The 26,011-nt window shown below is 32.5% G+C and overlaps 1 protein-coding gene across 1 annotated transcript; it reads left to right on the top strand.

The window, feature by feature from the left end:
* Positions 1 to 6,529: 6,529 nt before the first annotated feature.
* On the top strand, positions 6,530 to 11,395 carry LOC129309323 (importin subunit alpha-2). Its single transcript, XM_054950864.1, has 11 exons — positions 6,530 to 6,925; positions 7,179 to 7,275; positions 7,375 to 7,466; positions 7,574 to 7,705; positions 7,795 to 7,980; positions 8,121 to 8,284; positions 8,374 to 8,452; positions 9,523 to 9,651; positions 10,220 to 10,347; positions 10,437 to 10,827; positions 10,920 to 11,395. Exons 1-10 carry the CDS (start codon positions 6,713 to 6,715, stop codon positions 10,807 to 10,809), a joined length of 1,593 nt encoding a protein of 530 aa, XP_054806839.1. The 5' UTR covers positions 6,530 to 6,712; the 3' UTR covers positions 10,810 to 10,827; positions 10,920 to 11,395.
* Positions 11,396 to 26,011: the final 14,616 nt, after the last annotated feature.

Here is a 26,011-nt window from a genome sequence, read left to right on the forward strand (position 1 = left end):
TGTTAGGCAACATGTTTTCAAAAAGTGTTTTAAAAAATAAAAAATAAAATATTATTTTAAAAAATAGAGAAATGAAAATAGCTTTCAAGTATTCTGAAATTATTATTTTAATAACAAAAGAAAATAAGAAAAATATTTATTTTTATTATTTTTTTGTTCTTAGAATATGTGTTACAAGATATTAATTTTCAGAACAATAAAATAAAAATGGTTTCAAACAGTTCCTAATCTTTTCAGGATTTGGTTGGGGGAGAATTTTCTCTTTTTTCTTCCCATCTCCCTCCCCTCTTTTTCTTTTTCTAATATATCAAGATTTAGATGATTTAAATTTGATCTTTTATTAAAATGTGAGGCTATTAAAAAATATAAACAATAAAATTCAAACTACTAAAAGCTAACATGAACAATTAAAAAATATAGTAAACATAAAATAATGTGAAATACTTTATATGAAATTAAATTTAGACCATCCAATAATTTAATCTAATAGTTAGAAATTAGGTAAAAAGGGAAAGAGGATGGGAAGAAAGATTAGTGAATCTTCTTATTCCCAACTCTAATACGTATCACTTTATATTTTATTAGCTTGACAAGGAGGTTTGTTCTTAATGTGCTTAGATACATCACATGAGCCGAGAAAACTCTTAGCAGAAGGGAAAGGCCCATCCATCGTCCACGCATTTAATGTTTTTAGGATTAAGGTGCAAATCTATTTTTAAAATTTTTTATAAGGTGCAATTGGTATATTAAAATTTTAAAAAGTGCAATGTTGCTCTTTACCTTTTAAAAACAATGCAATGTTACCTAATTTTAACAAAAGCAAACATTTGACCATTATTTGACTTTATTCAACTTAGTTGGCATGTCCATTTGTTATCCACCTTATTTTTTTGCCCTTTCATTCCAATCTAAGTACATAGTTGGCAACCACATGTCTTATTATCAAAAAAAAAAATTAAAAAAGAAGAAGGAGAAATTCTTCCTCATCACAACCCAATCCTTGGCCATTGATGTGAGAGATCAAGGATCAGAGAGGAAGCAATACCAAATAGAAGCAGCAAATCAAGAATACAACAACAAGCCATTGAATTAGAACAAAATATTTGAATCAAAAGCAAAAACATAAAAACTTAAAAATCAAGCCATAGATTATTGAGTGACATCTGTATCTTGAAGATTTGATGGCCTCCCCCTATATTTGGTAGCAAATGATTTAGGCTTGAGAAGTGATATGGGCCATACTGATAGCCAAACAATGAGGTGCTAAAGGAAGTGAAGAAGGTGAAGTGGAAAAGTCAAAAAAGCGACCTAAAAGTCAAAGAAATCTTTGCATTGTGATTCAGGGCTTGATTTGTTGAAACCTAAAAGTACCTGAGCTTGAAAAATTCTTTCGCACTTTAGAGAAATTGAAGCTAAAGAAGTGAAACCCATAAGTAGTAAAGGGCAATCGGAAGAGAAATTGAGGGCTTTAGTGTAACATCCTAAGTTTCTCAATTTGTAAATTTCAATGTTTCTAAGGGTAAACTGTTCAATTTAAATAAATTATTGATTAATGAAGTTTATGAAAAATTAATATAATTTTTGGATCCTTAGACAACCTTAAAGAGGGCTAGGTCGATGTTTGAGAGGGCTATGGCACGAAAGGGAGTTTAAATTTTGGTGAGACTTTCTGTGCCATGTGCCATGGCTGGCGTGTCAATGTGCTGCGGTGTATGTGCAAAATTTACACTTATCAAATCGCAAATCAAACTTAAAAAATAGAAGAGAGGAAGAAGGAACTTGAGGGCAACGATGGAGAGAGACTTGTGGCTACTGGGGCTTGCTTGCAACGTGATTTTGGAGGCCTTTCAAGCTTCATATACATTGTGTACGCCTTTCTTTCTTCTCCCTCTCCCTCATTATGCGAAAATCTAAACATTTAGGATAATGAGAGCTTTAATTTCAATTCCTTTAGGTTTATACCAAACCTATTAATTTATTTAAGGTCTTGAAGAATTAAATCAAGCTTCTAACTCTAGGTTTATAAGTGTTATGGTGATTTGAGATTTTTAGTTAGGGTTTGGATAAACCCTAAGTATAATTTAAAGATTTTAAGACAATGTAGGGAATCGACTAGTGATTTTGGTGTGTTGGGATGTTTAATAGATGGTTAGAGTGTTTAGGAATGGTTGATGTTGTTGAAAAAGAAATTTGAGTATTTTAGACACTTAAAACCTAGTGAATTCAGAGTTATCCAGAGTGATAATTGATAATTGTTACTTAATTATGTAGATTGAGTATTGTTCGAGCTATATTGTGCGTATAGAATATGTGAAGTTAACGTTGAGCCACGGTAACCCTTTTGCATGACAAAGGGTTGAGGTAACGGAATGATTTACATTATTCAATTATATTGCTTAACTGTATATGAATATATATGTTAAATCTATTACTTGAGGTTTGATAACCTGACATATTATGAAATGTGGTTTTGTGCATGAAAAATCTATTTGCAAATGATGAGGATGATAAAAGTTATATATGAATGGGTTGAGAAATTTGAAATGTATATGTGATATATATATTGAGTGTGGGCATGATCATGTTAGGGGGTGGGAGTTCACCCGTAGAAAGAAGTAGTAGAAGTTCACATAGCATGTATCTCCTTAGTGTCTAATGAGGTACGGTGTTGAAGATTTTCTCCTTAGTGTCGATGTGGGATATGGCATAGGAGAGTAATGTTCCTTAACATTAACGATGCGGTATGGAGTAATGACACCTCAATTCATATACGATAGGGGGAAACCATAGTCCGAAAGTAGGATAGGACATCTTTGGCCATGTGATCTTACCACTAAAGGTGAGCTCGGATCGTTGTGAATGTGTACTTAGTTCAATAGCCTATAGTTTTAGTCGGGATGATATGGAGGTTCGGATGGTAGAATGATCATGTTAGTGGTAAAAGATTTGTACTGATGGAAAGAGTATGTGGTGATATGCTAAAAGTATATTTTGGATTTTTATAGTTTTACTCTTTTATGGTTGTGCATGTTAATTAATAGTAGTAAATTATTCTGTTATTAAGATGTTTATCTCACCCCATGGTTATATTTTACAAGTGAGGGCTCTGATAAGAGCAAGGAAAAGGAAGGGGCGTTTGAAGAGTGAAAAACATAGTTGTATAGCTCTTTCCTTTCCTCTTTTTGGGTATTGTAACAAATATTGTCAATATATAATGCTAACTAGGAATATAACATTGTTGTGATTACCCCTTGATATGAATTTGTGGTAAGAGTGTGTGTATCTTGGTTGAAGGTTAATGTTGTGGATTAAGTATGTGTGCTTAGCTAAGTTATACTTACATGTGATATATTTCAAATGATTAATGTGCCAAAATGACCAAGCTAATATATGTGTTAGGTTTTATCCACCCCTTATGTTATTGTGAATTAAGGTTTTAATGATCATTTTAAGTATGAATGGTTAATTGTGTGTTATAATTGAATTGTCATGTTTGTGTATGGTCCATTTGAAATGATCAAAGTGTCTTTAGGGCTATGGCAATTGGCATTATGAGTTAGACACTTCTATGTGTTTTAAAGTAAAAACAAACCATTTTGGGTTTAGGTGTCCTTCTCTTAAATGAATGATTATTTGAGTGTGAGACTAGTGTCATTAGTTAGAGGGCTTGAAATATTTAAAACACCCAAATTGGGCTTCAAATAGCGAAACGACGCACTCTGAAAGTTTGGAGAGCTATCATGACAGCAAGTGCGCGTCGCGGCGCAAGCGACCTTCGAGAGACTTGTCCCTCTGTGCCATTTGCCGTAGTGGACGGGCCAGAATTTTTTCAAAAAGGCTTGTTTTAGCCTGTTTTGAAGTGATTTGATTTCCATACTTCCTTACTTGTTCTTAATTAATTTTTAATTATAGTTTGAGCTCAAACAATATTTTAAAAAGGGTTTTTTTAGGATCCCAATATTTTAAATTAATTATCTTTTAAACCCTTAGATTATAATAACTTCTTTATGGGATTTTATCTAATTTTAATTATCACAATGGCGTGTTGAGTGTTAGTTTAGTAATGTCGAGGCGGATATTACATTTAGAGGGGTTGTGATACATGCATGTCTTCTCAGGGAAAACATACACCTTCCTCAATTCTTTGTTGGTTCTTTCGTGAAGCTTCCACAAAAGATTATGCCCATAGCGGTGCAGTTGCAAATTCTGGTATATCTAGAAGCCATTATTGTAGATTAGATTTCCATATGAAACGATTCTTTGCCATGAGAGGCTTCGGAGACAATCTATCACTCTGCACCTCGATTTTACTTTGGAAATCCCACTGAGTGAAATTAAAATAACTCTAAGAAAGGTTTATGCATTTACAGAAAAAAGTATGAATTTATGAACTTGCTAGTCAATCCCTTGGAGATTTCTCCTTTTCTTAACCAAATTTGAAATAAGGTTAGGATTCAAGCTCGGGTTGACGAACAAGTTGAGGGCAAAAGCAATAGAAAAGGATTCTTCGAACATCATGTTTCAAAATTGAAATTTGAGGAAATAAATTATGAATAGGTGTGATATTGAACCTGCACTCTTGAAGCTTTGGAGGATGAAGGAGGCATGAGGAAGAAGGAGAGAATTGAGCTTTTTTTTATTTTTAAAACATGCATGGCTACTAGCGGAACATGAAAGGAAAAAAAAGTGAGGTGTATGACACATGAGCATGTTACCTAAACTCAGTGAAGTCGACTAATGGTAAAACGTTTATGTTAAAATTGAGCAACATTGCATTGCTTTTGGAAGGTGAGGGGCAACATTGTACTTTTTAAAATTTTAGTATAATAATTGCACCTTGAGAAAAAATTTAGAAGCAAATTTTGGCTTTTAACCCACATTTTTAATTAATTGTTAGGTTTCTTCTTCTTTTTTCTTTTGTTTGTGTAAGGCAAAAATTTTAATATAGGAGAATTACACCCAAATTTCACATAATACATTCAAATACAACAAAGTCTAATGTGTTGTCATTTTTTCTTTTTAAGTTGTCAATGAATCTTATGATATTCAATTGTGTTTTATGAGACTTCAGAATAATTCTCAAAATCTTAATTATCATGTTTCTCAACTAACAATACAAGCTCCTCACCGATAAATTCTTTCTTAGATATCATACATGATCTATCTAATAAAATTGTACTAATTTAATCAAATAAAATATCATGTGTCATTGTTTTTAATGAATTTATTTTTATAATATAATGTTTATTTAAATTTTTATATTTTCTCTCTATTATTATTAATATTAAAATTAATTTATATTTAATATCATTTAAATATTGTGTTTTTATTGGATTAATTACAAAAAATGTGGTACATTGGGTTCATTTAAGAACTTCTCATCGCTCACGAGTCATGACTCAGCTTTTCTTGCACTACTAGGGAAATTAAAATTCAAATCCAAGCCAACTTAAAGAAATTCCAACAAATTCTCATAACAGATAAATCAATTTTAAAGTATTTCAAATCTGAATTTTAGTCATCTGTTAATTTAATGACGAAGTTACACAACTTCGGGGACAAGTTCAACTCATGGATATTGCTGTTTTAGTAAACTGCCACGTCGCATTCACCTTTGTGTGTGTTCTTTCATCTACACATTTTGATGATGATCATACCATTAAAATCAATTCCAACTGTGCAAATCCAATTTATTTTTACCCGTCAGAAAAAAATTTATATCCAAATTGACAAAAATTATGCAAACATATGAGCAATCGAAACCTATTATAATCATTCTGTTGGTTAAAAAGCCTATTATAATTATACATTCTCTAGTCTCAATCGAGTTTTCTTCAAGATAAGTGATCATGCACAGTTTGATTAATCTACCTTAATTTATACATTTTAATTCGCATCAAATTAACTGAAATATTAAATATTAAATAATATGTTAAATAAGCTATAATTTCACATCAACGAATGAGAAAAATCTAAAATACAGAAAAATTAACTTGCTATTAAAAAATTATACATGTATATCTATATAGTAAAATATTAAATTAGTGGGGATATCCATTTAAATTTTATGTAAAATATGGGCTCACACTCTAATCATGTTATGCAGTATTTTTTTTTATTATCAGTTATGATATACACTTCAATTGGTCATATTTCAAAGAAAAAATGTCTCTGCACTAATTCACATACAAACAATAAATTATATGGTTCTAATTTTGTTGGTCCAAGTTAAGTCATTACAATTATAATTATAATTGAGCAAATAAATTGATGGTATTTATGGCAGAAGATGTATGAGGCTAATAATGTCATTTGAATGCACAGCCAAAAAATAGGTAAAAATAATATAACATGGAAGTCGGATCCAGCAAATAATCTCTAAAACAACAAACAGATCGTTGTGACCCGTACCGTCCGTCCAGGTAAATCCAATCATCATTGTAATTAATGATTATCTCTGACCCGATCCATCCAGGCGAGATCCGAACGGGCGCGACCTACAGTGCTATTTAATTTTAAATTTGCTCAAAAAATCGGAGGCTGTGTTCTCTCGCAAATCAGTGTTTGCTTTTGCAGTTGCCCCTTCTCAATCCAAAGTCTAGGGTTTTTCTTCGTTTCCATTCCTCGATCTTTGGATTCCTAGTTACTCTTGCGTGTATATATATACGCTGATTGCTGCTAGGGTTCTTCATCGAGCTTTCACGGTAAAACGATGTCGCTCCGGCCGAATGCCAGAACCGAGGTTCGCCGCAACCGCTACAAGGTGGCGGTGGACGCTGATGAGGGCCGCCGAAGAAGAGAAGATAACATGGTCGAGATCCGTAAGAGCAAGCGAGAAGAGAGTCTGCAGAAGAAGCGTCGCGAAGGCCTGCAAGCTCAGCAGCAATTCGCCACACCTATTCAAACTTCGACTGTTGAGAAAAAGGTTTCCTCTTCGTATCTCTATTTCTATTGTATAATATATGCATTTTAATCGCCTAGGTTGCTTGGTAGAAATTAGGGCTTGATCGGGATCTGTGGATTTGAGATTCTGGGATGATCATTTTGATATGATGAACGTTGTGTGCTTAATATTTGTCTCTTTCGTTAAGTCGCTCATATGGATAGGGCCTGATCTGTTAGGCAATGTAATAAGCTAATAACTGCCGGATAATTTTTACGGTATTTCCTATTTACAGTTGGAGAGTCTTCCTTCCATGGTTTCTGGTGTTTGGTCAGATGACAGTAGTCTGCAGCTGGAAGCGACTACACAATTTCGGAAGCTGCTTTCTATTGGTACCTCTGGATTCTGTCTCCATTAATATTTCCCGCTGTTTCTATGTGATAAAGTTGTTGTGGTAATTAGGAACTGTATTTTCTCTGTTTCTGCTATAGAGCGGAGCCCTCCAATTGAGGAAGTTATCCAATCCGGTGTTGTGCCGCGATTTGTTGAGTTTCTAGTTAGGGAAGATTTCCCTCAACTTCAGGTTTGATTTTCCTTGACTGGGTATCATGTGGTATTCTTTTGAATCCTTACTCAGTGTAAAGTTTGTTATGGTTGCTAATGATATACGTATTACGCGTATGTGTTTAGTTTGAGGCTGCATGGGCTCTTACTAATATAGCGTCTGGGACATCTGAGAACACCAAGGTGGTTATTGATCACGGGGCAGTCCCAATATTTGTTAAGCTACTCAGTTCTCCGAGTGATGATGTTCGGGAGCAGGTATATTGATATTGGAATATGGCAGTACAATAATTGTCTTTTTTATATTTTATGGAACTCTTGTGAACACATATATTCTGAACTTGCAGGCAGTTTGGGCACTGGGAAATGTTGCTGGTGACTCCCCTAGGTGCCGCGATCTTGTTCTCAGTCATGGTGCTCTGATCCCATTATTGGCCCAGTTGAATGAGCATGCAAAGCTTTCAATGTTGAGAAATGCCACGTGGACGCTATCCAATTTTTGCAGGGGCAAGCCCCAACCCCCATTTGAGCAGGTAATTGTCGATTCCTATTTATTGTTATAACAACACCCATTCGAGCTGGTAATGGTCGTTTCCTAATTGTTATAACATAAAACAAAATATTGTTCAAGTCCTAATTGGCGTATTTGTTTTACTCTAAATTTGGCGGGCAGGTGAGGCCAGCACTTCCAGCTTTAGAGCGTTTGGTTTTTTCCAATGATGAAGAAGTCCTGACAGATGCGTGCTGGGCACTTTCATATCTATCCGATGGAACAAATGACAAAATCCAAGCAGTTATTGAGGCAGGTGTTTGTGGCCGATTAGTGCAGCTCCTTCTGTGAGTATTAATTGTACTTCATTGACAAAGATTTTGTTGCTTTAGTGGTTTCTCGTCTTAGCAATAAAATTGGACACATCCTTTTTCAGGCATCCATCTCCTTCAGTTCTAATTCCTGCTCTTCGCACAGTGGGAAATATTGTGACCGGAGATGATATTCAGACACAGGTAAGGGCTTGTCAAATCTGCGTAATTACTTGATACATTTATTCTGTAATATGAATTTATTTCACTTTTTAGCAATTCTGTGCCACTTCGTCATGCTGCAACTTTCTCAGCAGCTTAGCATCTATATTGACATTAACATATTGAGGAACTTGGGCAGTTGAACTCTGTTTGACTAGGAATAAGAATAAAACTGAGGATATTTAAGGTTCCTCGAGAGTATAGTTGAGTTTGCATCAGTATAAGTTGTGGAATTGTTGTAGGGGTTGGTAGGCACCGAACTACATTGTAACAAAGCCCCAAAAAAAAAAAAAAAATCCTGAAGCGTGATAATTTGATTGTAATTTATTTTTATTAAAAATATAACTACAAGCTCCCCTCCCCCCGTGTTTTTGTTTCGTTCTTTCCTTGGATGGTTTCAGGCAAGATAATGATGTTGATTTACTTTTAAGCTGTTTCGTTCAATTTGCTGTTAATTTTACTTGGAAAATGTCTGGGACTTGAGTTTTTCCTTGGTTTTGTCAAACTATAAAGGACAAAGTCATTAATTAATCAGCTGATTATCTGTGGACTGCTGGCTTAACTTTTGTCTTTCTTAGAAAGATTGAGCCTAATCTTAACAAAAATGTCACACAAAATGCCATAAGTCTACCCATGATTAAAGTTATCATACTGAAACAGAAACAAAGCAAAACTTGTAGAGAAATTGGGATGTCCAGGCCATGCCTAGGTGATATGAGTTGATTTAATATACTCTTGAGGCTGCAATGTGATGATGACTTAGTTGACTGCGTAAAATGTTTAAAATTATATTAATTTTATTTGTACAGGTGGCTTGTTTTGGCTTATTGCGTAGTTGTTTAGAGTCTCAACTTAATCTTTTGGGACAAGAAAGGGAGATGTGGGCTGAGTTCTAAACTTGTTCAAATGAGTCATTGTGTGTCCATTGAATAAATATCTGATCGTGCATAACTGGTTATAATATTCCACTTCAATGATTTCACTGATTTATTTGGTCTTTTGATTCTATATTTTGATTTTCGTCAGTTTGATTTGACTTTTTTTTGGGCCAGAGTATTATTAATCATGGTGCGCTGCCGTGCCTTTTGAACCTGTTGACACATAATCATAAGAAAAGCATTAAGAAAGAAGCCTGCTGGACCATATCAAACATAACTGCTGGAAACAGAGAACAGATACAGGTGAGCCCATTATTGCTAACCATTTGAAGTTCATGTTAAGTATTTCTCTTGTTAGTATCCTTGCCTTTTTTCTTTTCTTTTAAAAAAGCAGTTTCTCTGATTTTGTTTTGTTGGTGAAAAAAAAAAGGTTTTGTATTTACTTGAATTTACGGTTGGAGAAATTGAACTTTCATGATGAATAGACTTTTTTTTTTGGAACCGGTGATTGACGCCCCTTGTTTGCTGATTTGGTCCTAACGAATGTGGGGCACAACAAATGCTTGGAGATCTGGTGGAAAAGGTTCTAGTTTTATATAGCCTTTTGTCTTCACATTTTCCAACTAAAGAGAATGATGATAGTTTATTGTCCTCCCCAGACCTAGCATGATTATATTTTCATAAACTATTGAGAGGCAGCTTGAGTGAATGAAATTTATAGTGAACATTCTTTGAAACCATTATGTTAAGAAGCTGCCAGATACCTTAATGTATCTTGGATGAAATTTTGTTTCTGATTATTAAGTATAATTTGTTCTTGTTGATCTTTATATTGGAAGAGCTCACAGGAATTTTACTTTTTATAATTTAGGCGGTTATTGAAGCTGGTCTGATTGCACCACTTGTCAATCTCCTTCAAAATGCTGAGTTTGATATTAAGAAGGAAGCTGCATGGGCAATCTCAAATGCTACATCTGGTGGTACTCATGAGCAGATAAAGTATGTGATGTGCTTATTTTGTTGGCTATGCTGCTTGGGTGTTTTAGCTTTGATTTTACGATTTTGACTTGCTCTTTCTTGATTACAAGGTATTTGGTGAGTCAAGGTTGCATAAAGCCTCTCTGCGATCTGCTTGTTTGTCCGGACCCGAGAATTGTCACTGTTTGTTTAGAAGGCCTGGAGAATATTCTGAAGGTTGGGGAAGCTGAGAAGAGCCTAGGCAACACTGGAGATGTCAACTTGTATGCACAGATGATAGATGACGCTGAGGGATTGGAGAAGATTGAAAACCTTCAGAGTCATGACAACAATGAAATATATGAGAAAGCTGTAAAAATTCTTGAGACATACTGGTTGGAAGAAGAGGATGAGACGCTACCTTCAGGTGATGGTGCTCAACCTACTTTCAATTTTGGAGGCAGTGAGAATCCAGTCCCATCTGGTGGATTCAACTTCAGTTGAAGACCTGTTCAAGAGAGGGTAAATGCTTTATGCTTGACACCGACTTTTGCGTTGTTCGTATGGTTTAAACTATTGGCAGTATCATCTGAATCTGTTCTCAACAATTGCAGGGACTTAGTCAGATGAAGAAGGGGTTGAGTCTGGGGTGGCTGTTGGGGTCGAGTTGGGGTCGGGTCATTCACCTCATGGTGTGAGGTTTCAGTCTGGTCTTGTGTCCGTGGTCTAATGAGGTGCAGGGGGTGGGTGGATCAGTCTACACTGCCATGTCCAAATAAGGAGTTTGGGGGGGGGGGTCGGTGGCAGCATAATGGCCTAGTCAGCGGTGTTTGTTGTATTAACTATATATGCCTGGGAGAAAGTGTCCAGGAGGTTATATGTTGCATTAGCAGGGACCCGGATTATGTGGCAATGGGAAGGTTTTCTTGAGTGCGGCTCTGAGTCGTTTTTTTAAAAGAGTCTTATTGTATTTTCCTGCTGAGTCGGTATTTCAAAATTTGGGTGCGTATAGTATTTAAAAACTCCTATATAGTGTATTCCAAGGAATTAGTGCTATTTTTGTGCTTAATATTTTGCTGGTTACTGCCAAGCTCTTGTTTCTGACTTTCGTAGGCTCCACAGTAGTACCTGGAATTTAAAGTGGGTTTTAGCTTTTATAGCGAGTGAACTGGCACGCTTAGTGCTTTTGGTCTAACATCGAAGCTATTTGAATTACTAGGCTGCGATGTAGGATCGATAAACTTAGTCCAATAACTTAACTGGTCTCTAAGCTACGCGTAATTATTAGACATTTGTTATCTGAGTCTGGATTTTTCTGTTAAAATGCCACCCAACTAGATAAAAGAAGTGAGAATAAAGGGAGAGGTGCAAAGCGAGCACGGGCTTTGCTTTTTCTAGTAATTTGATTTTTTTTATACTGATTAATTTTATTTCATTATTTCCACCGCATGAGAGGTGTCTTATGATCGATCCGTCAAGAGGGTCTTAATTTGCGAGTCTGAAATAAGTTCTGCAGAATGCTTGCGACTTCTTTAAACTGCTTTATTTTGACTTAAATTGTGAATCCGTTGAAAGGCAAGATTAACATTATTTATGGCTAAGTTGGTTATAGGTTGATAGGAGATTCTGTCGTTGATACAGGTATCTTGAATGCGTATGAAACCAATTTCTGTTATGCCCCTTAGCCAATCAACGGATTGGAATTTTGCAAATTGATGTTTAATTAATTTACGACGCAACTGAAACACCAGTTCGTATAATATCTTCGTGGGAGAGTATCAGGATTTTTTGAGTTGAAGTTGTACATGAATGCTGAAAACATAGAAGCAAAATGTGTGAGTGGATAAGCAATTTGGCAGACACGGTTGATATTATAGGGTGGAACTAAAATGAGGAAAAGGAGAGGGTTGGAAGTCAGGGCGCGGTCCCTTGATGCGGGTATTGGGAGCTTTGATTTTGGTTGCAAGAGCATCACCACAATCTGTGTGGCAAATGTGTAGTAATATTGCAAGTCTCTTTCTCTGGCGCTGTTCCTTTCTTTTGTTACATGCTGTGCTGTGCGTCACATGACTCCTTTCTGTCCTTGGTCGTCCTCATCTTCCAGCACAAGTTCTTCTTTTGGGGCTTCTGTTTCTGGCCTCATCCTCCCCGTCTGGCTTTCATTCCTATAACCCATCAATAGTTTTCAAGGTCCTTCTCTCGTTTCTCGCATTCTTGATATTTTTAAGTTCATCACCCACATACACTCTATTGTGGGATTTGGCTATCCTAAACCTCTATTTGGTTTTCTGATTCCAAATCCTAAACTAAATTCCCGATTCCATAATCCCTAATTATAAATTAAAGCAAAAGCATATATGAATCCATCGCTGATGAAAAGGATTGCAGGAGTTTTCGGGCTGAAAATTCTTCCAATCGGAATTGATGAGAACTCCTAGACATTCTTTGGAAGAAGAAACGGAAAAAATGGCATGCCACAAACAATACTCTTGGCGACCAGTCTTTTGAATTAACTCAATTTGTGATTTTCTAATTTGGCCTCTGGTCAAATTAGGCTTTGTTATATAATAACCACATTTTTATAAGTTATATGTGCGACCCCACATTATAGAATTTTACTCCAACACCAACAGCCATCACAACAGTTATTCAAAACATAAATCCTGAGTTTAATAACGTGAAGTTCTTACGACTTCTTTTCTTTTCTTTTTTTATTTTTTGCAATTACGATTGACATCAACTACTGCCACTTGCAAAGCAGAAATATGCACTTTTCTATATGCTAGTGTCAGCAATCACCTTTGCTTTTTGTATAGATTTGGTTAAAAAAAAAAAGGAAAAGATGAAATTAATTGCCAATATGTATTTAATATAGATAACTTTTGTAAGTGATAGCCTTTCAAAGTACATGCTGAAGAGTGGTCCATGAAGTCGAAGCCAATCTCAACCTCCACGAAGTTCTCTAAAGTCCGAACAAATTTGTCATGCTGAGGCATTCACAACTACCGAGGATATACATTCTTGAGCTTTTGTGAGTTAGTGCCTGTTTTGTTTCTGTTTTCAAAATTCAATTTGATAAAAGTTTATTTAGTAAAAATTAACTGTTATAATAAAATTTACATTTAGATATATTTTTTTTAAAATTAATTTGATAAACTAAAATTTATTTAAATTTTATATAATGAAACATATTTTTGAAATTACAATTACCATAAATAACATTGATTTATGATCCTTTATAATTTTTGTTATATAAATATAATATATTATAAATGTTTTAAAATTGTGATAAAAATTTAAAAAATACAAAATTTGATATGTCAAATAATAAGAATAAAAATATATAGTTTGATATTTTGGAAAAAAGATATATAAAAAGATTAACATGCATTAATATTGAAAGAGAGACAAGAAAAAACAAAGGATAGCATGGTCAAAAAAAAATTACATACACATTTATTTTCTTAATTAATGTTCCAACGTTACATCTCTGTTTCAAAAGCACCAAAATAATCGTCACAAAATCAAGCTTCTGAAAGGGCACCTTGCTGAGTGGAATTCCGCTGGGATCAATGACGAGACCATTCATGAATATAGAAGCTTGGTGGCGGATCCAGAACGAATTATTGATTTGGAGGAACGATATTGGTGGCAGAGATCGAGAACTAACTGGCTTAGAGCAGGGGATAGGAATTCGACTTTTTTCCATATATCTACACTCCAGAGGAGACACTCAATGGGATTCTGCGGTTGAAAGGTGCTGCAGGTAATTGGTTCACTGATAAAAATGATACTGCAGATCACATCTCTCAATTCTTTTCTCAGCTCTTCATTGCTTCGGGCTATCAACCTGTAGGTGAAGCCCTTAGTTACTAACAACTTGATGCATATAATTATGTAACAAATTTTATGAATGTACGAGTTATAAAAATAGTACGTGATAAATCAAGGTTGATTCTACAGAGTATCAAGTTAATTGATAATTAAATAATAAATTTTTATTTTATTTAAATCAAGCAAAACAAAATTTGTATTTGATATTGTAAAACAAAGATTGAAATTATATGAATGCACTAAAATTAAAATTTCAACAACTACAAACAATTAAAGCAACTTAAGGTGGCTAATCCCTTCTTCAATTCATAGAGCATGCAATTATCCAAATAAATTCAATTAATATTAATTTGTTAATCTAGAGTATTAATAAGAATAATTATCTTTTAATTAATTACAACCCTCTCTTAAATTAATATGTTATTCCTAACACAATTATCCAAGAGATTTCTTTACAGGTACCCTTTATCAATTTTCATGATCTAAAACTGATGATTCTATTTACAACTTTGTGTTTGAATACTTTAAGGGTAGGATTTCTTTACAGAATATTAATGACGCCAATATTACCATAATTCTTAAGGTTGACATATTAGAGTTTATATCCCAATTTAGAACCATCGTGCTCTATAGCTTCCCTTATAAAATTATTTCAAAAATCTTATCAAACTGGTTGAGACCTATTCTTGACTATTGTACCTTCCCAAGTCAAAGTGCTTTTATTCCTGGTCGGGTGATTCACAACAATATTATAATTGCTCATGACGTTTTTCACTATTTAAGAAGAAATAATAGAGGAAATAAGTTCGAATTTTCACTCAAGATGGATAAAAGCAAAGCTTATGATAGAGTTGAATGGGATTTCTTACACGTGGTACTTCTACAGTTTGGTTTATGCTGTGATTAGGTGAATCGGATTATGAATTGTGTTGAATCCGTGTCACTTGATTTGTGTATTTAAGGGATAAAGTGGCAAGTTTGACTCCAGGAAGGGGAATAAGACAGGAAGATCCTTTATCCTCTTATCTTTTTATTATTGTAGCAAAAGTTCTTTCTTGTATGATTACTAAGTGTTAGCAATAGGAAGAGATTAAAGACATCAAGCTCAGCAATAATGGCCTAGAATTGACTCATAAGTTTTTTTTGTTGATGATGCTCTCTTCTTTATGAATGCAGATGTTAATAATTGCAAGAAACTTGCTTGTACACTAAGAGTCTATTGTGAAGCTTTGGATCAAGAAGAAAATTTTGATAAATCTAGTATTTTCTTTTCAAATAATACTCAAGCAATTAGATAAATTTAGTATTTTCTTTGCTTCATGAATGCAGATGTTAATAATTGCAAGAAATTTGCTTGTACACTGAAGGTCTATTGTGAAGTTTCGGACGAAAAAGGAAATTTTGATAAATCTAGTATTTTCTTTTCAAATAATACTTGAGCAATTAGAGAGCCCATGTTTGCCAAATTCTAGGCATTTGAGTGGATGACTAGGGAACCTATCTAGGCATTATGAATGTTTGGGGAAAGACCAATCATCAAGTACTTGCTTATGTCAGAGAAAGGGGTTAGGAGGAAAATTCAAGGGTGGAGTAAGAAGATGCTTTCTTATGCAAGCCATGAAACCGTGATTAAGGTAGTTATAAATGCCATTTTCATTTATCCCATGAATTGCTTTAAGTTTACTTTGCAAATTTGTAAGGAGTTGAGTAGTCTTGTTTCAAATTTATGGTGGGAAGGTTTAGATAAAAGGGGAAATACACTTTGGGTTGTGTGGGAAAGCTACAGGAGCCAAATACGGAGGAATGGGATTTAGAGATATTTTGTCAAAATGAACAAGGCCCTCTTGAAGGGAAAAAAACTATGTAGTGACTCTTCCAAAATCTTAATACGCTTTATGTGAGGGTACTAAAAGGGATTTACTTCCTAAAAGATTAATTTTATGAGGCCAAAAAAGGTTATAAAGCATCTTGGTGCTATTCTAGCATTGTTGAAGGTAGAGATTTTTTTAAGAAGAACTTATGGATTTTGAGAAATGGTCATTCGATTCACATTTTAAAGGATCCATGGGTTCTACATATTGTTTTTCCTACTATGCCCTGAGAGTGTGATCTAGATATTGTAAAAAAAGAGAGTCTTATATTTAGTTTCTAATAGTCCTTGAGATCTTTCTCCAATCAGAACTCTAGACAACATTATCAATGTTATCCTTCAACTTCCAAAACCTTCATGTACTATGGAAGATAAACTTGTGTGAATTGCAGCTCGTAATGGTGTATATACAACTAAACTTAGTTATAAAGTAGCTTGTGGAGTACAAAATGGATCCATAGTCAAGCTGATCACGTCTTTTGTCATTCCTTCTACAACCTAGACATAGATTTGGAAAATCAAGACTATTCCAAGGGTGAATCAATTTCTATGGCACATCCTATTAAAAGCTTTAGCCACCAAGGAAGCCCTTGTCAAAAGAAGGCATTGGCACTGTAAGGTATGTCCTCTTTGTTAGAGGGAGGAGGAAACAATTGAACATTTATTTTTGTTCTATCCTTAGGTCTCATATGTTTGGTTCGGTTGTAATTTGAGTTTGAAATTTGATAGACTCAATTTCTCTCGTTTTGAAGTTTGGTGGACTTCAATCATGTCAATTGGAAATTTATCCAATTATAACAACTCTTTGATATCTTAGCTTTTATGGCTAATCTAGAAACAACACATTCCTTAACTATATTAAGCCAAATCCCCTTGAAATTATTGAGCAGGCCAAACTTCTTTATAATGAGTACTAGAATAACTGAATGAAAATGAGTGAGTCTAATGACTCTCCTATTACTTCTACATGTCCTTTTGTTGTTTGTTCTGGGTGCAATGGTCCTCTTGAAGGTTCTCTTAAAGTTAATTGTGATAAGGCATATAATATGAGAAATGGTGATGTAGCTATAGGCATTATTTATTGTGATTGTCTAAGTAACTTCAAATGAGATTTTGTTGACAAAGTCAAATCTATATCTGCATTCATAATAGAAGCTCTTGCATTGAGAAAGGCTTTGATACTGGCTAATGACCTTGTCAAGGATATGATTTTTTAATCAGATTCTCTAATGCTTGTGAATTACATTAACGATAATTGTTCAAACTAGTATGATTGGAGATGTCGTGACCTTATTTAGAAAATTCTTATTCTTTTGGCCTTAAAGATTGGAGTGGCTCTTACTTTTCCTCCTTGGAAGGGTAACTGTGCTGCTAATTCTTTAGTAGTTGATGTTATTAAGGGGGCGTGCCCGATTACGTGAGTGAATTTGCTATCAGTCTCTTTATCTTCTTGTCTAATCTCTGATGCCATGGAAGCTATAGGAACCCCTACTAATGTTGACTATCTACCATGTAAATCCGACATTGGATTATCCTTGTGTTTTATGCTTTTCATTTGCTTGTTTTTTCTGTTGCACTTCTTTTGGCTTTTCATTTCCTTTTGGCTTGTTGTTGGGCATATGTGTTTTTTATGTGTTTTTTGCAATATTATGAAGTATTTCATATAAAAAAAATAAAGATACCATAGTTTCTCACAACCTATCGTATTTTATACTGTTAAATATTTAATTTAATTTTGAGTTTGAAGAAAAAATTTAAAAATTAATGTCAGGCTAAACTATACATAATCTTCTCAAACTTTGAGTCAATTAAGGACCATTCCATTCACAATTAGAAGTTTAAAATAATATATTGACTAAATACTTTCCTGTAGTTAAAATTACAGTTGATTAACGTTAGGGGTGATATGTAAATGATTGAAAGTTTAGGAATATTATAGGAAAAGTATATACGTAAGTCCTAATAATTTTCTCCTATTTTAAATTAGATCCCTGCAAATCATTTTTTTTAATTGAGTCATTATAATTTGACTAGTTAAAATTTTTAACCCAGGAAAATTAAAATCTTTATTTTTCAAAAATAAAATTAAGAACTTTTATATATTTATTAAAATATTATATAACTTTAAAATTAATTACATAATTTTTATAACTCAAAATTTATAAAATTAGGTTGTCCTTTAAATATTTTTTATACTAATAAAATTTTCATAAAAAATCAATAAAATTACAACAGTATATTAAATCAAATTTTCTTTTTTGACTTTGAATAAAAGTATTAAATTAAATTTTCTATAAACTCTAAAAGTATATTTGATATGAAATTTAATAATTCATTATTAATTTTAAACTACAATGATTGACATATTTAATAGATCAAATTATAAGGGCTTGATTAAAACAAAATAAATTGCAAGGACCTAATTTAGAATTGAAGAAAACTATAAGGACTTATAGATTAATTATCCCAATATTATATATATATTAGCCTTTACTCTCGAAATCACAGGACAATAAATTAATCTATATTTCTACATAAAGACCCATGGATCTTTAACTTAGTATTGATATCCAAACCTTGATTATCAAGATCTTCAACCTAACATAGTGTTAATCTTCCTTAAACTTCTGTTCTGCCCATATTGTAAACTTCAATTGGCTTTACATGAAGTTGAACTATTCATGGGTAAGTTATGTGTTCAACTAGTTAAGGGATTTAAACCAAATTATCTTGCAATCTCAAAATTCAAGTCTTGGAATATACAATTACGTTAAATAAATTTGACAAGGATATTCTAGTGGTATCCATGACTGTGAGGTTGACATTGATAATAATGATGCCATACAATGGGGATTTTGATTAGTTTGGACAGGTAGTAATAATACTTACAGGTTTTCCAAAAGTGGGCAATGGAATAAAAAAAGTTAAATTATTTATGAATCCTTTGTATGTACTATAAAATTAAGAAAAATACATAGGGAGTAGGGACCAGTGTTTTGAAATTCGGATCAAACTGATGATTCAACTGTTGATCACCCAAAAAATAGCTTGGTTCAACAATTTTGACTACTTGAACATTTAGACTGAGTTGACCTAAGTAGTTTTAAGAGAATTAGATTTAACCCGAAAATCAAAGCAAGTCAAAAGTCTTGAAAGGGAAAAAGGGAAACTTAGGCTTAGTAGCTCAAATTCATGATTTCTCTTATCTTATCTTTAATTCTCTTTTGTCTTCTCTTCTCTAATTTTTGATCTCTTCTCTATAACCCTGGCTTAATATCTAATCTCTCCACCGATCTCTACTTCCAACTATAGTGATCAAGCCTTTAGTATTGAGATTGAAAGCTCATGAGTCATGTTATGATGATGTGCTTCCAGCTCTAGTGTTTTGCATTAAGATTGCAAGGCTTAGGAGCACCAAGAAATGGTAATAGTCTTTAAGTGAAGTTGAAGTAAGCGCAGAATCTTCCTAAGCCCGAGCTGACATGTCTCTACCTTTGGCATTAAGGTCTCAAGCTTGTTGTAAGCAAAATTGAGTTGATTGAGCAAATCATGACGTGAAGGTAGTGTTTTGTGATGGTTGTTGTAAGTTCATGCATCACTGTCATTCGTGTGCTATAACATCCTTAAAATTTTAACCTAGTTAACTAAGCTTAACTAAGGTAATTAAGTTTACTAGTGAGGTATGTAGCGAGAGAGGTCTAATAGGCATGTTTGGTTGTAATTTCAATCCTAAATGTGGGTTTGAAGTGAAGTTGGATTGCTCAAATGCGAAAAGGGGAGAAAATATGAAAGAAGAAGTTCTGTATCACACGCCGTGGCTTGTGATGCTAAACAGCAAAGATAGGCTTATCCATGCCATGCACCACGACTTATGGTGTGTCTGCTGCAACGTATAATCATTTTTCTACAAAAATAAGAGTGTTTCATATGTAAAAAAAACTGAGAGGAAATAAAAGAAAAATGAAGGAGCAATAGAAGAGCTCTGCTAGGGCTTAGAGGATTCAAGAATTTGAAGTGTTTTAAAGCTTTTTAAACACTAGAAGTAAGTTATCCAAGCTTAAATCTATCTTTTTCTTCTTCTTTTTTCTAGTTGAAAAGTTAGGGTTTTGGTTGAGAAAGATGATTTTCGATTCATAAAGGATATGGGTCCAAATCCATTGACTTAAATAGAATTAATGGGAGTTTATTGAGCTATTTAAACCTAACATTTATGACTCTATGTGTTTTTGGTTAGTTGAGGCCATAAATGAACGAATATCTATAATTAATTAGGTGGTTTGAGCAATATGACTCCATTAATGGTTATTTAAGAGTTCAATGAGGTTAATGAAAATTAGAGAAAGTTTGTAAGCCATATGGATATCTTTGTATGTGAAGAGATTAAATTTTAAGAATGAAGGTTGAATTAGATAATGGAAATTGTGTAGAAAGGGATATTGAGAATTATATTGTGATTAATTATAGAGTGAGCATATTTGGCCCTATTCAAGCTTTGTGTAAGTTTTGGGAGTATATCAATAAGGGGTAAAATCTTTGACCTCTCAAAATTTTAAGATAACTGAGAGAATTTTTTATTGTACTTTTATATGTTAATTAATTTATTGATTTGTATTTTATAATTTAAATGTGTAAAATTGAATGAGATACAAGTATGGCATGACTTGCTTAAAAGTCCACTATAATAATTTTATAAAGTTCAATGATGTGTTTTCCTAGTGGATTTCAATGATTTTGCATCAAGTGGAGTTTAATAAGTTAATAAGTGAAAAGTCAATGAAATAATATTTTGTGGAGTGTTATGATGTGTTATTTATGGAGTTCAATGAATGTGTAAATAAGAAGTTTGATGAGATAAAATAAAGTAGAGTTCCATGATTTGATTATACGTGTTAATGTGTTGTTTATGTATGAGATGAGTACGATAATAATGTTATGCATGCCTGAATATTGAATAATTATATGCCTTGAAATGTTGCATTATTATGCATCACATGATCTAGAAAGCCAAGAGTTCGCCTAAAAAGAGGAATAGAGAAATAAATCCACATGGTAAAACTTCTATTAGAGCTCGATGGTTTGCCTCGGTTTATTATATTGATTGTTTTACTTGTTCAACGAAGGACTGTCCCACTGGTTCAACGAGGGACTCGAACCTAACTAGTTATCTACTTGTTCAACAAGAAAGTTAGTCTAGGAAAAATGACACTCCATAATGTGAGAGTTTGGGAGAAACTGCAAACCACAAGTGAGATAGGCAACCTTGACCGAGTAGCCTCTCATATATGAATGGCTAAGATAGTTTCATATCATAAATGATCCCAATGAGTTATAACCCATGGTTTTGTGTTAGAGGCATAAGGAGGATATAAGGGAAGTATGATCATACATATAGTGTTATAGGCACATGGTTGTCTGTATTGTGACTCTAGTAAAACAAATCATGTAATTAGTCTTATTTCTATATGAAATTGTATTACTAAACCATTATCTCATGAGCATGTGTTACTATGAATAGAAATTTTGAATTGTGATCTTGAGCACATTAAATGATCTAAATATGATATTATTGCTATTTGCATTTAAATTGATTATCATGCATTAGTATAAGTTAGATGGACATTGGTTATTGAGTGGTTGTAATCACCTCATTATCTTTAAAATTATAGAAACTAGCTCATTTGGACACGAATGAGGAAAATAGACTGAGGCTTAGGATTTTGATCCTAATATTAGTAGGCCTCATTTACTTTGGTTTTATTATGTGTATAATTCTAATGATGTTACCAACTAAGGAGAATTCATGTGGTGTCTTACTTGTATTATGTTTTTTGTTAAACTATGTCATGTATTTTATGCCTTAGGGTGTATATATACTAATTGTGAAATATATAACAGGTTCAAAATACTAGTACAAGTAAAGGTTGTGTATAATACTTGATTGATGACGATTAATTGTTGAAATGTATGATTAGAACTCCCCCTTCTATTTTTTAGATTAAGGGATTGAGCATTAAAAATGTAATGTATTTGTTCACTGTGAGATATGGTATATTGCACATATCCGTTTTAGTTTATTGAGAGTGGTCTGAGTGGTGCTTATAGCTTTTTGTAACACACTAAAATTTTTTTTTTAAATAATTTAACTTAACCATAGTTGGGTTATAGCCACCCAACACATTTTTATATCAATAATTTCAATATAAAATATTTTATAATTGGCTTTAACTCACACAATATAACATTTCAGATAACTTTTTACCTCCCACATGCCATTAGGCTAAATCACATTTGTCCATCCTTATACTCCCAACAAGTAAACTAAATCACATTTGTCCATCCTTATACTCCCAACAAGTAAAATAAGCAATTTAGTCAATTTTCAACACAAGCCAGTTATTTGTCTTTATAATCATGCCATTTTAACCAATCCAAAGTAAATCAAATATTAAAATTACAGTCATTCAAATTGTACCAAAAATAAAAATAGTTTGAAAGGCATGATTACATTTATATATTCATATAATTGACAATAAAGAAAAAGCCCTAATATTGACAATATAACACATTTTAAATCATAAATTAAATACTTAAAAGAGACAGTGGATCTATGCCACTAAGCCTCTAGGACTCCTCCATGTGTCACTCGTGGCTCTTCTCCTGAAAATTGTTAACCACATAATGAGACTCAAAAGTCCCAGTAACCAAAGCCAATTTATGATAGTGTATACAAACAGTTAAGTGTGTGCTTATTAAGTAAAAATTAAAAATAATATAATTTCAAAAATTATAAGAAATATTACAATACATACAAACAACCATCCTTATATCCCTCCATTAACCTCGAGCCGTAGCCCTCACTCGGTGCTAAATTACCCGGCCAAAGGTAAATTAGCCCGAGCCCTTACAAGACACCTATTGAGCTCCAATAGGAGCGTACCACGTGGCACATAAATACAACAATAATAGCAAGTCTTCCAACACCTCCCACAATAATCAAACAAATTTATAATAATATTGCACAATTATACAATATTACAAAATTTATAATTTTCTCAATAATCACCCAATTAACATAAAATAACACTAATCACAAATTAAAAGCATGGTTACCTTGTGGCTTTTTCAATAAATTATTCCTTACAATTTCTCTCCCACTACAATCTTCACCAATAATACAATCTACAAATAACATATTATTTATAAATATTAGTTTCAATTTTTGAAACTAATAAAATAATTCTAATAATAGAATTAAAAATATAACATAATTCTTAATCTCAATCCTAATACAAATCTAAAGTTAATACTATTAAGTAAAATTTTTAACTCCTCTTTTACTCATCAATAAACATTAATAATCTAAAAATCAAATTTTAAACTAATTTCTATTATCAAAATTTTCTTTTTATTTTATAAATTCGCACCTAAAATACCCAAAAATTAAAAATTAAGTCTCTAGCTTAAAATCATAATCCTATAGCCATAATAATTCATTTCTCATCCCAAATAATCATCTAAATCTCAATAAATTAACATATATTTTCAGATCTAGTCTAGAATTTGATCCATAAGCCACAAATTCAAAGATCATCAACAAATTTATACTCTAGAACATTTATTATACTACTAACAACCTCATAAACCATATTTATTCAACATAAATTCATCCCTTTTTCAGATCCTAAATTTTCTACCACTACAAAATCAGAAACTAAAGAGAAAGAATGACTAAGAAAAAATTTTAGAACACATATTTAGTCTTGAAAAGCTTGAAATCACACCCTAAATATCCTATCAAAAACTCTTACCTTAAAAATTCAAATCTTTCGCACCGGCGACCTGACTCACAGAAGCTCTCTCTGATCGCACACGAAAGAGAAGAGAAATGAAGGAAAAATGAGAAGAGAATGGTGGGTTTTAAAAAACGAATGTGGGTCCCACAATTTTTTTATTATTTTCCTCTTTCCTCTCTCTTCTTTCTTTTTATTATTATTATTATTATTATTATTATTATATAAATATAATGATTACACGCGCATGGCTGAAAGTTTTCTTGTTCTTCTCGTTTTGTTTGTTTTTTTTCATACCTTTTCTTTTTTTATAATAATAATAATAATTTAATAATATTTTTTTATTTTTTTTATTTTTTTTTAAATTTTTTTAATTAATTTAATTTTTAATTTAATTTTTTTTAATTTTTTAAATTTTAATTTATAATTATATCCTAAGTTAGATTTAATAATCATCTCCTACTAATTTGCTTACCTCTAAATATTTTTAAAAATTTCTATTAACCTAAATTAACTATTAAAATTTAAATTGAGATGTTACACTTTTGGCTTTTGGTAAGAGTTTTGAACACTCAAGTTATGTGTACATTGTGAAAAGGTGTGAATTTTGGTATGACTGTCTAACTTTTGATAAGAAATAATTTGATTGTGAAACTAAAGCCATTAGTTAGAGCTAGTAGAAAGCTCTTTGTAGACACCTAGATTACGTCAATCAGACGTCAGACGAAGAAATGAAATGCGTTGAAAGTTCACCCCAGTTGCTGTCATTTGACAGCAATATTATTGTCAAAATCATGCAGTGCACTGCAATACATATGTAACAATTTGGGGCACATGCCTCTTTTCTACACTAATTCACTGTTTTCAATTTTTAAGCAAATACCTTGATTCCGTTTTGAGATTTCATGTTTTTGCATATTAATCAAGCTTTAATTTTTTTATTTATAAAGATCTTTTGAGATATTATAAATATGGAAAATTTAGGATCCCATTTGTGTGTAATTTGAAAAATTTGTTAATTTCAATGATGTTTGGAGATCAGAAAAGATTAGTAAAGATAACCTTATTTGGAGATTTTACATGTGCCTTGCTCTCCTTCCACTTCTAGCTTCTAGTTCACTCTTCAATCTTCGATTTCTGGTGCTTGCATGCATCATTGACTGCCTGATTCTTAATTTATATTCTTAATTAATTATGATTGCTTGATTGTTCGTATGACGATCTAGTGATTCTTAGTTAATCTATGTTTATATTTAGAAAATGTTATCCAAACAACCATCTAATGCTGCATCTACACAATTTGATGATTCTTGTAATGTTATGAACTTTGCGGTGATATGTGAATATATATGTATATATATCATGAAATGGTGATGTTACTTGATAGTTGATATATTAAGGTTTTTTGATGAATTAATATTTTATTTATATAATTATACATATAAATATTATTTTTTATTTAATTTTTATATTATCAGTTCAATCACCAATCTTATTAGTTAAATCATAAAAATTGTGATCCTTTATTTTTTCTAATTTGATATCCGACTTTGATCCTCCGGCATTTCAAAACAATTGTAAACACATACAGCAGCGCAACATTAGGTGGATTTGTACAGTTATGTGAGAAAATTGTAAATGTTTTAAATTACATTTATTTATCTCAATTTATTGAATAAGTTGTTAGATTATAAAGTGGGGGATTGGAGAGAAATTAAAAGAAGAAACACAAAAAGGGGGGCTCCGTTGTAAGAGATCTGGATTAGTAATCAGAACAAATCCCCTTGTCGCTGGGCAGTTCTACGGTTCGGCTCATCATTTCCTTACTCCGTTATTATGATAAACCCATCATATAATACCATCTCACGTCGCCTCATCATCAATCATTCATAATTACTGTTTTTATTTCATTTCAACTCACCAATTGCTAATTATGCTTTTACTCTTTCACCCCACGTCATCTTTTCATTCTCAAGTTTTTTATCATCAATAATATATGAAATCATACTCACTCTTGTCCTATATATAAATTATTTTTTAAAAGTTATTGATGATCTTTTTTATAAATTACTTTATATTAAAAACTATATTATTAATTAATTTTTTTAATTTTACCATTTTATATTTTTTATGAATAAAATAAAAGATCACATATGAGAGAATAAGTGTTTTTAAAAATGATAATTTAATGAAGGTAAATTAAAACATTATT

This window comes from Prosopis cineraria, unplaced genomic scaffold, assembly GCF_029017545.1.
Source record: "Prosopis cineraria cultivar Desert tree isolate PC_DT_omini unplaced genomic scaffold, ASM2901754v1 PC4, whole genome shotgun sequence".
NCBI classification, from domain to species: Eukaryota; Viridiplantae; Streptophyta; class Magnoliopsida; order Fabales; family Fabaceae; genus Prosopis; species Prosopis cineraria.